We start from the raw sequence: 14,341 nt of genomic DNA, 5'->3' as shown, positions 1-14,341 counted from the left end.
GAGGAAGAGAAGAAGAAGAAGGAGGAGGAGGAGGAGGAGATGGAGAAGGAGAAGATGGATGAGGAGAAGATGGAGGAGTTAGAGATGGAGAAGGAGAAGATGGAGAAGATGGAGGAGGAGGAGACGGAGAAAGAGGATGAAATGAAGAAGGAGGACAAAGAGAAAGAGAAAGAGAACAGGAAAGAAGGAGAAGAAGAAAGTGAAAATGAGGGGGAAGAGAAAGTGAAGGAGAAGGAGAAAGTGGAGGAGAAAGTGAAGTAGAGAAAAAAGGAGGAGAAAAAAAAGCAGAGAAAGAAAAACGTGTGTGAAGAAGTGAAGAAGCAGAGTGAAGAAGGAGAAAATAGAGGAGAAGGAGATGGAAAAGGAGTAGAAGGGTCAAATGGTATTTGTTCCACGTTGCAGATGCATCCAGAGTAGGCTACGAGACCTTGCAAATCTACAACTTCCAGGATCCCATAGCATTGAGCCATGGCAGTTCAAGAGGTGTCAAACCAGGTTAATTCTGCAGCGTAGACGCTCCCCAGGACTCTTGGAGGTCCACTGATGGTAATTCAGAGTCAGCGGGAGAGCACACAACAAGAAGAATGCAACTGCAAAAGGAACCCCTCTCCCAACATTTCCACTCCTTGATTTGGACAACAACCCCCAAAGGCCATGCAGTCCAACCCCTTGGAAGGCCACATCCAACCTCTCTCAACAGATGACCATCCATCTAAAAACCTCCAGAAAAGGAAGGAGACTACAAGTTCTGTAGTTTTGTTTTCTTAAGTGGAATTTGTAAGTAAATTGGAACAGGTACATTTTAAAGTGTAACTCATATATATATATATATAGCTAGTCTATAGAAATATAGACTAGCTGTGCCCGGCCACGCGTTGCTGTGGCGTCGTACTAAGTGGATTTTTGTTTATGGAGGCAAGTATGAATGTTGTAATTAGTCACCTTGATTAGCACTGAATGGGCTTGCAGCTTCAAAGCGTGGTTGTTTCCTCCCTGGGAGAATCATTTTTTGGGAGGTGTTAGCTGGCTCTGGTTGTTACTTGTCTGGAATAACCTTATTTTCAGAGTGTTGTTCTTTATTTACTGTCCAGATTGTAGAGTTTTTTTAAATGGTGGCTGCCACGTTTTGTTCATTTTGATGGTTCCCAGGAACCCAATAATAATAATAATAATAATAATAATAATAATAATAATGATGATGATGATGATGATGATGATGATGATGATGACTCTGAGAAAAGGGAAGGAAGCCCCACCCACCCGGAGGCTCTGCGCATGCGTGGTTATTAATTTTTGGTTTTGGAGGGTTTTCTGTAATTTGGACCTAATTTTTTAGGGTTTTTTTTAATTGAAAGACATAGATTGGATGACTGTGTCTTTTGTGGCCAAATTTGGTGTGATTTGGTCCAGTGGTTTTGTTGTTTACTCCATGGGAATTACGCACATTTTATTTTTTATATATATAGATAAGCTTTGGAGAGGACAGGGCTGTGGAGTTTCCTTTGCTGTCTGTGCTTCTGTTCAGAACAATTCACCTCACTTTCTGTCCCTGTGAGAATGGGATTTCGGGAAATGTGGCTTGTGGCGGAAACAAGGATTAGAGATAGAGCTTCAGTGGAGGGACCTTTTCCCCGTGATAGGAGTAACTCTTCCAGGAGTGGATTTCTCTCACTTCCTGTTGTCTCAGCCTCGTTGTTCTTAGCTCGGAGTCGTCTGTAAGTCTGGGCGGCCTGCCCGTCAACCTTGGATCCGGCACAAGGCGGCTCAGACGGCCTGGCCCATGATGAGGACGCTCATGATGAAGACCATGGCGAAGAAGACCCACATGAAGAAGCGGTCCATGACCTTGGCCACCTTCTTCCACTCCCCGGTCCGTTTGGAGGCCGCCTTCTGGTCCCGGAAGCAGTTGGCGATGTACTCCACGTTGCGGAGGATGCTGCTGCCCTGGCGGCAGAGGCACCCGCCCTTGGCACAGGCCGCAGACCCCCCGGGGACCCCCTCCAGGTCCACAAAGGCCTCCCCAGGGGACGCTGGGCCCCGGGCCCCTCCGCTTCCCACCGGGGCTTTGGGCGAGGGGTCTGGCTCCGGCCGGGGGCTCCGGCAGCTCTCCCCGACTTCGTAGATGAAGAAGATGCGGGCCATGTAGTGCAGGATGAGGACCTTGGCCCACTGCGGGACCGGCTTGGCCCCGGGACCACAGTGGTGGATGTTCATGATGAAGATGGTCAGGGCGGTGGAGGCCGTGATCATGGTCATGGTGGCGATGTAGTACTTCCCTGGAGCGGAGAGAGGGAGAGACACAACAGAGGAGGAACGGGGGTCCTAGAGTGGGAAGGGGCCCCAAAGGCCATCCAGTCCAACCCCCTTCTTTCTCTTGGAAATAGTAACCTCACAAGCTTCTCACTACTTGTTAGTGTATAGATTTGCTAACCTGTATCCTATGTGTATGTTGATTTGCCAGTTTGGTGTGGGAGGGGTTACAGACATGTGATTGTACTGAGCATGTTCAGACTCAGGACTCCGTTTTGTATTCAGTGTCTGCTTTACACCTCAGTGAAGGTGGATGCCTTTTGCATCAGACCTCAGTGGAGGTGGATGCATGTGCTGTTTGGACTTCAATATAGGAGTATGCTACACCGAAACAATTAGCCAAAATGTACAAAACAATTTCTGATAAGTGTTGGAAATGTAAAGAACAAGTTGGCTCCTTCTATCACATGTGGTGGTTTTGTAAAGAAGCAACAAAGTTTTGGATGAAGATTCATGAAGAATCACAAAAAGTTTTAAAGAGAAACTTTATAAGAAAACCAGAATACTATCTATTAGGATTTACAGATTTAGACTTACAATTGACTGAACAAGAAGATAAACTTTTCACTTATATTACAACCACCGCTAGAATTGTTTTCGCTAGAGAATGGAAACAGGAATCAGCCCCACCAATTGAGGAGTAGGTGGAGAAGATAAGAGAAATAAAGGATATGGAGGAACTGACTTTTTTGTTGAAGAAAAATACAGGCAAGATAATGAAAAGAACGAATTGGGACGATCTTCAGGACTATCTGGATAATTTGAGAAAATGAAGATTACGAGAGACAATTTTACTATTTTTTTTTCTTTAGTAAGAAAAAATATTATTGAATAAGAAGAAAATATTATCCAAGAAGATGGAATGGAAGTCACATTTATTTTTATTTTGTTTTTGTTTTTTGGGGTTTTTTGTGTGGGTATATTTTTGTATTTTGTAGACTTTTATCTTTCTCTCTTTTTCTTACTTGTTCTCACTCTTTTGATGTAGTATAAAAAAATTAATAAAATTCTTAAATATATCTATATCTATAAAAGGGTAATGAAATTTCGGCCTAGGAGAAAACAACAAAACTACACATCCCAGAAACACTAAACTTGGCAGCACAACCCCTCATCCATGCCTCTACATTCATACAACAAAAAAAGAAAAGAAAAATAAAGTCCTAATTAGAGGGAGAGCAATAATTGTTTTTATCCAATTGCTGCCAGTTAGAAGGCTAAGCTCCGCCCACTTGGTCTCCTAGCAACCCACTCAGCCCAGGGGACAGGCAGAGTTAGGCCTCACTTAGGCCTCTTCCACACTGCCTATAAAATACAGATTATCAGATTTCCCATACCACCATACTTCACCACAGCAACACGTGGCCGAGCACAGCTAGTATATATATATAGGAGTATGCTTATGGACTTCCATGAGTACAAGTATACTTAAAGACTATGGAGAACTTAGGGTTAGGGTTAGGGTTAGGAACACCTCAGCAAGTGAGAGTCCAAAAGTGGCAGGCTAAAACCCAGAACCTTAATCAGTGGCTGACACTGGATGAGAGACTCCCCCCTGGGCACACAGAAGAGTGGCCAACTTGGAAAGCACTGAACAGACTGCGCTCTGGTGTCACGAGATGCAGAGCCAACCTTAAGAAAAGGGGCCACAAAGTGGAGTCCACCACATGCGAGTGTGGGGAACAGCAAACCACAGACCATTGACTACAGTGAAGCCTGAGTCCTGTTACATGCACAATGGAGGACCTTCTCACAGCAACACCAGAGGTACTCCAAGTGGACAGCTACTGAGCAAAAGACATTTAGTATTCATGCCAAGTTTGTTTTCTTTCGTAAAAAAATCTGTGTTTGCAAATCCATTACAACTTGTACCCCTGGTTTGCTTCTGACACGAGAAATAAATAAATTGTTATGTTGGTATCTTGCTATGATTGTGAATATCTCTGTATACTGACAGCAGACCTGTAAATAGTTGTATGTAGCAACGACTGAAGAATAAACCTCCAAAGGACTTTCCGTGAAAGCCAGAGCTCAAGTGTCTTATTAAAGCGGTGAGCTGTGCTATAAAATCTCTGCCAACTGTGACCAAGACTCTGCAGTCTTTCGTGGATCGGAACTAACTGCATGCTTTTGAGACAGTCTGTCCCATTGAGCAGCTGGAGGAGGCCGCGAGAGGAGAAATTCATGTGCCTACTGTTGATGAAATTGTTTTAATGTAGTATGAAATTGTGCTAAGAGTTTAAAGCTGGCTGTTGGTGTGTGTATGTAATCCAGTAGTGCAATGGTGAAATGCATAGAGCGGGAATGCATGGCTAGAGCGTAGCAGTTGGAGGTTCTGCTTTGTGACAGGATATACGTCATGCACTTTTTACCTTTGTCAACTTGATATAGACACGGGGTCTATTCCCATCCCAATTTGCACTTCCAAGAATTTGCAGCACTTTATCAGTCACCTCGTGTTTACAATATTTATATGGTGCACCTTACCCAGTCTACTTTTACAACCTCTCTATTTTAATCCATGTTTTTATTAGTTCTTGTCATTTGTTTTTATTGGCTAATGTTTAAATTTTTATAATTGTGCATGTCTCTTGTCTATTGTTGTGTTTTATATTGCTATTGTTTTTATTTGGGCTTGGCCCCATGTAAGCCGCCCTGAGTCCCCTTTGGGGAGATAGAGGTGGGGTATAAAAATAAAGTTGTTATTATTATTATTATTATTATTATTATTATTATTATTATTATTATTATAGATAATAAGACTGGAATGTGCGAGAGTACTCCTGAAGCGGTCTTTGAAGTAGTCGGACAGAGAATGGCTATTGTCCGGCATGCTGTGTAAATAAACCGTACATATCTGCAATAAAGTTTATGCCGCTGTTATAGCTGATAAGAAGGGAGTCTGGAATTTATTCCGTGCATCTGAGCAGATGGCCAGAACGTCAGAGGAGAGGAATTGAGACTGAGGAAGGTAATTCGTCTCAATCAACCAATATATTGACACCTACCTAGCAAGGGTGTTGTATGTGTTTTTATTCTTTCTCCCTTCAACCTGTCACAAAACGGTTAAATTGAAACACATTCATTTCATGACAACGGTTATGGGCCCAGCACAACCCCCATGCCACACCCTAGTCCTCTCTTGGATTAATTTCCTATCCCATTTTTGGAGGAACCCAATTCCCCCGGGAGCTCCGCTTACCGATGAGGGGCACGTTCTCGGAGGGGGGCATGCTCTCGGCCACGAGGAGCTGGAAGACGGTGAGGGCCAAGAGGACGGTGACCCCGAGAGAGACCTTCTCCCCGGAGTCGGCCGGCAGGTAGAAGCCCAGCGGGGCCAGGAAGGAGATCATGACGCAGGGCAGGAGCAGGTTGAAGATGTAGAAGGAGGCCCGGCGCTTGAGGTGCAGCGTGTAGGTGACGTCCGGGTAGGGCTCCGAGCAGCAGCCGTAGGTGATGACGTTGCGCCGGGCCGGCATGCCCAGCACCTCCCACTCCACGTTGGCCACAAAGTCCGTCAGGTCTCCAGTCTCCTGCTTGTTCAGCAGGTCGATCTGGTTCCCGTTGTAGGTCCATGAGCCATAGGTCAGCCGGCACTGCTGCCCGTCGAAGGGGAAGTAGGAGACGTCCACCTTGCAGGAGCTCTTGGTGATGGCCGGAGAGTCCCAGGTGATCTGCCCGTCATGCCGGATGACCACGTTGGTCTCCATGGAGCCCGTAAACTGGTCGTCCGCACTGGAAGGGGACAAAAGAGATCCTGGGTCAGGGAGTCCAGGAGAATTAAGCTTCCCTCGATCTGGACACTAGACCGCTATGGATGCATCTGCTGGAACATGGCCATACAGCATGAAAAACTCAATGATTCAGGCCATGAAAGCTTTCAACAATACATCCTAGGATTGCATTGGCCTTTAGAGCTGCTGTGTCACACCCTTGACTCATGTTCAGTTTGAGGTCTACTAAGACTCCTAGATCCATTTCACAAAGAGTTTTTTCAAGCCAGTTATCACCCACCCTCTACCTATGTAATGAGTGGCTTGAATGCAATTGTATGGTTGGTGTATGGCCAAGACTGAAGATACCATCCTAAGTAGATTAAGGCCCAAAATGGCATTATGGAAGACTGAAAAAGGAGGTGAAGAATTCATGAACTGCTGAACTGAACTGTGATAAAAAGATGCTGGCGAGATCTGCTGACCTTGCCGACCTGTTGAACTGTGGTTGAAAACAACATGTTTACATAGTCAAAGCCAATAACTCTTTAAGTTAAGGGAGTCAAACAATGGTTCTTTACTTTAATTTATTTTTTTACCGTCTTTATATACTGCTTTTCTCGCCCCTGTGGGAAATCAAAGCAGTTTAAGAAGGAAAACCAACATCTGTCCGAAACAGATGGAGTCATCATGTTTTAACTGGATAACAAATTAATCAATGTAGAACAACAACAGCAGAAATGCTACAAAAGAGACCTTCTTACTTCCCAAAAGAGTGGCAGACTGCAGGAATGCAGGTACATCCGTGTTAGATCCCAGCCAGCCAGGGCACCAAGGCCTGCAGTGTTTCAGGATTTGCACTTTTCACAGATAATGCTGAGGATTATACTGACATTTCACCCTCCACGGAGGGGCCTTTACAGCTGCAGGTGCCCGAAGATATTGGCTCTGGAGACTTGCTAATTGGAGAAGATTCTTCTATTCCTCCCTCGCAAATAGAGCCAGATGTCAAGGACATGTCTGGGAACGAGGTTTTTAATCGTAGAGATTTTGTAACTAGAGAAAGAAGTGCAAAACAAGAAATCTGCCGGAGCCAAAGACTGGCAAATAGATGGGACAATGGTTAGCGTTCCCTTGAGAAAGTTTTGGGAGTTTTTACTTCCTAAATTCTGAACAGTCCAGAATCTGTTAAAAGTGTTTTGCTCAGTAGATTTCCTTGCGGTGTCAATGTTGCTTTCTTGGAGAGAGGTTTCTCCGTCTCCAGCTCCTGTTCCCAAGCCAAGTATTCCGGTTCCAATCAGGCCGTGACGTGCCGTGACTATCGAGTAGACCTTGAGACCTTTACTTCAGTTGTTATTCTTGTTCCTGTTTCAAGTTTGCCTCAGCTTTGACAACTTTGCTGCCTTGATCGTTACGGAGTATTTCCAGTGGATTGAACTCTGTTTCCTGACAGCCTTGTTTCCCTGTTTTAACTCATGGACTTTGATTTCTTTGGAGAGCTATCGAGCTCTCATTGTGGATTATACTATCGGACCTTTCCCTTCACCCATTTGGAACCATCATTGGCTTTCTAAAAAGAACTATTCCTTACTCAGACTCTATACCTAATTTCCTTTGGATTTATAATTGTTTTAATAAAGATATATTGTGTTATATTGTGTGTTATGTGAAAACCTTGTCTGGTTTTCGAGTGCTCATGCTGCCTTGGGGTGCAACAATCCGCCTCTTTCTCCAAGGGACAGAGAGAGGTGATGTATTCACAGAATAGGGTTTCAGGTCTACTAAGACCCCTGGATCCATTTTGCACAGACTGTTTTCAAGCCAGGTCTCAAACCCATCCTATATCTCTGCAGAACTGGACACAGGGTTATTATTCTGGGTCTGACCAAAGAAGAATAAAGTGGGACTACGACTCCCCTCAATCTAAACCAGGGACGTTTAAATTAAGTCCCATGTTCCTGGGCTATTATTTTCTAATTGGTTCTATCATAAAAACATGGGAAAAGTTTATGAAACTGCAACATTTTGCTCTTAGTTTCTCATCTCACCATCATAGCATCTCAACCCATTCAACTTAGTTTGTGGCAGCCACAAAAACAAAGTTTCTGGAGAAGAACAACTACAGCACCCCTTCCTTTTGTTGGGAATCACCCTGGACTACTCAAGTCTAGATGTAGTCAGATAGACGATAGAGTTAGATTGAGGGAATCCTTTCCTTGTTTCCAAAGCATGCCTAGACAGGCTTTCCTGTGTTTCACTCTGTCCTGTTTATGTCACATCCCTTACTTTGAAGTTAGCAGAAATGTGAATCTTTAGGGACACTAACTTCCCATTGGTCAGAATGTCTTTTATGGCCCCAATAAACTGGACCATGCGGTTGGAACCATTTCAGTTAATCTCTTCTCCCTTTGTTCTTCTAGCTAACAACACGTCCTGCCATCTCTCCTGGCAAGATGTAACTATTTAGATGTTTGTTATTTTTCCTTTCTTATTTTTCCTTAGAAACCAGTCTAGAGTAGACTAGACAGCTCCCAAGCCTTTCTATCTACAACGGAGTTCTTTTTACCTGAATAAATACTTTTTGAACTTTTACTGAGACTCTGCAGTCCATTGCAATCCTAAATGGTCAAAGGCTTCTCTTTGCTCACCCCGTGTAAATAACTACTGCATTTGAAAGCTTTGCTTTTGCTACTCTGCTGCATTTTGGTGGAATCTCCCCCAGAGAGGGTTAAATTGAGTCTAACCGCTCAGAGATTACCACAACACCTTTGGGACCCACTTGTTGTAAAGGACGATGTCCGGCCTCCAGACGTAGCTGCTGGGGATGCGGATGGAGTCGATGCCGTCGTAGGCCTCCCTTTCCCAGCTCAGGTAGGCGTCCACCCACACCTGCCGGATCCACAGGTACGCCGTCAGGATCTGGTTCCGCTCGTCCTGAAATGGAAGAAGAGGTCAGGTGGAGGCAAAAGGACTACATCAAGAAGGTCATTCGGTTGCATTCATGTCAGAGTCGTAGAATTTTGGAGCTGGAAGAGGTACCCCAAAGGCCATCTAGTCCAGCCCCATTCTGCCAGGTATGTTATGGTTGAGCCTTCTGGCTCCGGTACTGGGAGACGTGGTCGTAAGACTCCTCGAGAGTCAGACTCTTTTGAGGAGCGAGAAAGGAAACGGCTCCGGGACTTATTTGCAGAACCAACTGACGAAGACTCATTTGAGGGTTTTACCGAGGGAATGGAGGAAGAGATGGTTAGCTCAGAGGAGGATGACATGGAGTGGACTCGTGTGAGGGAGGATTTGGGTGTCACCGGCAATGTTAGCATGGGAGGCGATTGGCGGGTTGCAGGATCAGACCCATGGACGGGCTGGAGGGATGGAGCGGGATCCGCAGCTGGGGATGCTGTGGGGCGTAGTCAAAGGTGTTTTAGCTCTGATGAGGATGATGATGATGAGGCACCTGGAATTAGGATAGCAGCTGACAGCGATGAGGAGTTATGAACTGGATAAAATGGGGTTTATGATCAATGGCTAATTGCGTTGGGCAAGGTAATCTGGACGAACGCTTGGGCTCTTGTTGGGGAACTTCCTGAAGACGGGTGTGATTCGTTGCTGGATACGTAAGTTACCAAGGACACTGGGCATAGACAGCGGGAGGAACTGTGTGGGGTTTTTCTGTGCAACTTGTGTTTAATCTTGATAGCTTGGACCTCCGTCGTCTTTTTGACGGACATTAATTACCTACTCTGGATTGACGCTGGACTGACTGACTGACTACGACCTTGGACTATCCTTTCTGTGGCTATCGGTGAACTCGTGGAACTTAGACGCCCGCACTTGGCTTTCGACCTCGGACCGGACTGGGACCCCGCTGACCGCCGTGATCCTGATTGATGTGCCTGGACCTGGATTTCGCTCGTTGCACGGAGGAGTAACAGCCTGAGTTACTCATCTGTAGCTTTTGGGTAGCAGAGAGGAATCTGCTGCCAGTTTTTTGTGTTCATTTTGACCTTTGTTTACCAACTTTTGTTTGTTTAAATTGCCAGGCTGAAGTAAGCACTTTTGAGTTAGTTCGGATTAAACTCCTGTTTAATCCGGTTTATTCTTTCTAACCGTTTTAATTCAAACGGAGCTGTTTTGTGGACTTTTTCACTGAAGACAAGTGTTTGCCTAGTTCTTTGTTTCCTACGGGCACTTTTCAGTTCTGTAACTTCAATAAACTGTGTTGTACTCTATTTGGTGGCGTTCTGTCTATGACAAGGTAAGAATCCACAATCAAAGCTCTCCCGTTAAGCCTCTGTTTCAAGGACTCCTCTGCTCCCAGGCAATCTAGATCAGTGAGTCCTTTTCTGCGCTTCCAACTTGGGCCTCCTGCCTTATCAAAGAGGCTGGACTAGATGACCTTAAGGTGCTCCCTGGGGGGGGATTCTAATGAATTAAAATATCAGGGAAAAGAGCAACTTCTGAATCAGAATTCAATGCGTAACAACAGGGAATCATTTTCCGTGCTTCCAGCGTGGGCCTCCTGCCTTATCAAAGGGGGCTGGACTAGATGACCTCAAGGCCCCCCCCTCCCTGTTATACATGGGATTCCTGGCCAGACGAAGCCTTACCATGTCTATGATCTGAGAGAGAGTGACCTGGAGGGTGACGTTGAGGGCGCGGTCCGTGTCCTCGGCCGGGCGCAGCGCGTTGGAGTAATTGGCAAAGAGGTCGCTCAGCAGCTTGTAAGCAAACCTGCCTTGGGCCCCAGAGACACCTGGGAAAGGGGAGGACAAAGTTCAAGTGGACTATATATCCCAGCATCACAAAGGAGTGCTCTTATTGATAACCTTTCCTTTCCAAAATGCACACATTATAACCGGCATGGGCCATCTTCGGCCCTCCCTCCAGGTGTTTTGGACTTCAACTGAATTTGTGTGCCAAGTTTGGTCCAGATCCGTCATCTGACGGGTTCCATGTTCTCTGAATACGGGTGAACTATAACTCCTGGATGTCAAGGCCAGTCACTGCCAATCCTCGCCAGTGTGCAAAGTTGGTGGAGTTCAGAGGGCTCTTAGATTGCAGGTGAACTATACATCCAGGGCATTTAGTTGTGTTGTTATAGTCACGGAACAAACAACTTTACCCTTTTATATATATAGACTAGCTGTGCCCGGCCACGCGTTGCTGTGGCGAAGTCTGGTGGTCTGGGAAATAAAGTATTGAGGAATTGGTGGTAGTTAAGGTCAAGGGTCAAGGTTTTCCCCAGACATTAAGTCCAGTTGTGTCTGACTCTGGGGGTTGGTGCTCATCTTGAGTCTACACTACCATATAATCCAGTTGAAATCAGATAATCTGTATTTTATAGGGAGTGTTGAAGAGGCCTGATTGAAGTGTCCCTGGGCTGAGTGGGTTGCTAGGAGACCAAGTGGGTGGAGCTAAGCCTTCTAACTGACAGCAGACCAAGTGGGTGGAGCTTAGCCTTCCAACTGGCAGCAGACCAAGTGGGTGGAGCTTAGCCTTCTAACTGACAGCAGACCAAGTGGGTGGAGCTTAGCCTTCTAACTGGCAGCAGACCAAGTGGGTGGAGCTTAGCCTTCTAACTGGCAGCAGACCAAGTGGGTGGAGCTTAGCCTTCTAACTAACAGCAGACCAAGTGGGTGGAGCTTAGCCTTCTAACTGACAGCAGACCAAGTGGGTGGAGCTTAGCCTTCTAACTGACAGCGGACCAAGTGGGTGGAGCTTAGCCTTCCAACTGGCAGCAGACCAAGTGGGTGGAGCTTAGCCTTCTAACTAACAGCAGACCAAGTGGGTGGAGCTTAGCCTTCTAACTGACAGCAGACCAAGTGGGTGGAGCTTAGCCTTCTAACTGGCAGCAGACCAAGTGAGTGGAGCTTAGCCTTCTAACTAACAGCAGACCAAGTGGGTGGAGCTTAGCCTTCTAACTAACAGCAGACCAAGTGGGTGGAGCTTAGCCTTCTAACTGACAGCAGACAAAGTGGGTGGAGCTTAGCCTTCTAACTGGCAGCAGACCAAGTGGGTGGAGCCTAGCCTTCTAACTAACAGCAGACCAAGTGGGTGGAGCTTAGCCTTCTAACTAACAGCAGACCAAGTGGGTGGAGCTTAGCCTTCTAACTGACAGCAGGCCAAGTGGGTGGAGCTTAGCCTTCTAACTGGCATCAACTGGATAAAAACAATTATTCCTCTCCCTCTAATTAGGACTTTATATTTCTTTTCTTTTTGTTGTATGAACGTAGAGGCATGGATGAGGGGTTGTGCTGCCAAGTTTAGCTTTTCTGGGATGTGTAGTTTTGTTGTTTTGTCCTAGGCCGAAATTTCATTACCCTTTTATAGATATAGATTTATTTATATCTTTCCCTGTATTCAATTAGACCCAAAGCAACTTCAATTCAGATATAGGTATAAGGTATGAATATATTTATTTGGGTCTCGCTGAAGAGAGGCAAAGATGAAAATACATAGATTGACTTGTCTCCTTAGAAATAAAACAATACAATGTTTTCAAAATAACCGGATGTCTTTCACAGAATATCTAGGTAGAATATTTAAAGACTAGTCCATCACGGCGTTGAGTGAGGTTATGATAAGTGTTATACGATTGGGGCACCTTTGTATGTACTTTATGCAGATTTTACATACCTATTATTTATTATTATTATTACCTTCTCTCTTCTTCTTCTATACACATAATAAAAGTGAAAATATGTGTGTGTGTGTGTATGTGGCAGGGGTGTCCGCTCAACAGACAGCCTCCGGCCTCCACAAACAGGCCATTACGGTTCCCAGTGCTGAGGAGCCATCAAGTCACTCCCTCCGAGGACACTTCAGGTTACAGTGAGCACATCTCAGAGTTCCTTTCTCTCTCCATTTGCATGACCCCGCCCACTGCCTCTCCCTTAACCCTTTCCTACCCTTTCCTATGGTACACAGCAAACACAGGAATTGATCAGCAAGTGAACAGACTGGACAGGTTTGGGGAGAATTCACCACGATTTATAGGACTCAAGGCCCTTCCACACAGCTATGTAACCCAGAGTGCCAAGGCAGATAATCCACAGTATCTGCTTTGAACTGGATTATCTTGAGTCCACGTTGCCATATAATCCAGTTCAGTGAGGATTTTATACAGCTGTGTGAAAGGGGCCTCATATAATCCAGTTCAAAGCAAATAATATTATAAAAATAATATATAATATATAAACATTACTGTGGTATAATAAAGCAGAACAATATAATCTCAAAAATCAGAACAGTAAATAAAGAACAACACTCTGAAAACAGGGGAAATCCAGACAGGAAACAATCAGGGCCAGCTAAGACCTCCCAACAAAGGATTCCCCCAGGGAGGAAGCAGCCAGCATTTGAAGCTGAAAGACCTTTAAATGCTAATCATTCTGGCTAATTGCAGCATTCATACTTGCCTCCAACAGACAAAAAAAAGGAACAACCAGAAATACCACCAATTCCTCAGTACTTAATTTCCCATACTACCACCCTTCGCCACAGCAACATGAGGCTGGGAACAGCTAGTATATGATATAAATATGATCATATCTTATATCTATATTCATGGCGTTGAAAGTGGTGCCAAACTGCATTCATTCCACTGTATAGGTGCACCAAAATGGCAATTCCCAGGACATCATTGCAGTGGTTGAATCCAGACTGTCAAATGAATGCAGTTTGGCGACACTTTGATTGTCATGGCTCAATGCAAAAGAATCCTGGGAGCAGTAGTTTTGTGAGGCCCAAACCCTCTAAAGACCTTGTGAAACCCATGGCTCAATGCTATGGGGGACCTGGGAGTTGTAGTTTTGGGTGGTCTTAAGTCGTCTTTTGCCAGTAGTGCCAGTGCTTTGCCAAACTACAATTCCCAGGATTCCATCGCCATGGCAACTGAAGTGGTACCAATCTGCATCAATTCAGCAGTGCAGATCCACCCTGGGAGCAAGCAGAGGGAATATAAGGTGCTTCTTGGGAACACAGTGGGAAAGGTGGGATTTGGACCCTGTCTGCCTGTCTGTCTGTCTGTCTTTCCTTCCTTCCTTCCTTCCTTCCTTCTTTCCTTCCTTCCTTCCTTCCTTCTTCCTTCCTTCCTTCCTTCCCTTCCTTCTTCCTTCCTTCTTTCTTTCCTTCTTCCTTCTTTCTTTTCCTTCCTTCTTTCTTTCCTTCCTTCTTTCTTTCCTTCTTTCCTTGTTCTCCTTGTTTCCTTGTTTCCTTGTTTCCTTGTTTCCTTCCTTCCTTCCTTCCTTCCTTCCTTCCTTCCTTCCTTCCTTCCTTCCTTCTTCCTTCCTTCCTTCCTTCCTTCCTTCCTGCCCTGC

The 14,341-nt window shown here is 45.3% G+C and overlaps 1 protein-coding gene across 1 annotated transcript; it reads right to left on the bottom strand.

Annotated features, from left to right (window-relative positions):
- Positions 1-805: 805 nt before the first annotated feature.
- On the bottom strand, positions 806-14,099 carry chrna10 (cholinergic receptor nicotinic alpha 10 subunit). Its single transcript, XM_003230075.4, has 4 exons — positions 10,631-14,099; positions 8,803-8,957; positions 5,513-6,045; positions 806-2,276 (listed from the first exon to the last, which is right to left on the bottom strand). The coding sequence occupies exons 1-4, from the start codon at positions 10,631-10,633 to the stop codon at positions 1,765-1,767; spliced, it is 1,203 nt and encodes a 400-aa protein (XP_003230123.2). The 5' UTR covers positions 10,634-14,099; the 3' UTR covers positions 806-1,764.
- Positions 14,100-14,341: the final 242 nt, after the last annotated feature.

This window comes from Anolis carolinensis, chromosome 3 (assembly GCF_035594765.1).
Source record: "Anolis carolinensis isolate JA03-04 chromosome 3, rAnoCar3.1.pri, whole genome shotgun sequence".
In the NCBI taxonomy this organism is placed as follows: domain Eukaryota; kingdom Metazoa; phylum Chordata; class Lepidosauria; order Squamata; family Dactyloidae; genus Anolis; species Anolis carolinensis.
This window is presented reverse-complemented; position numbering and strand designations above follow the sequence as displayed.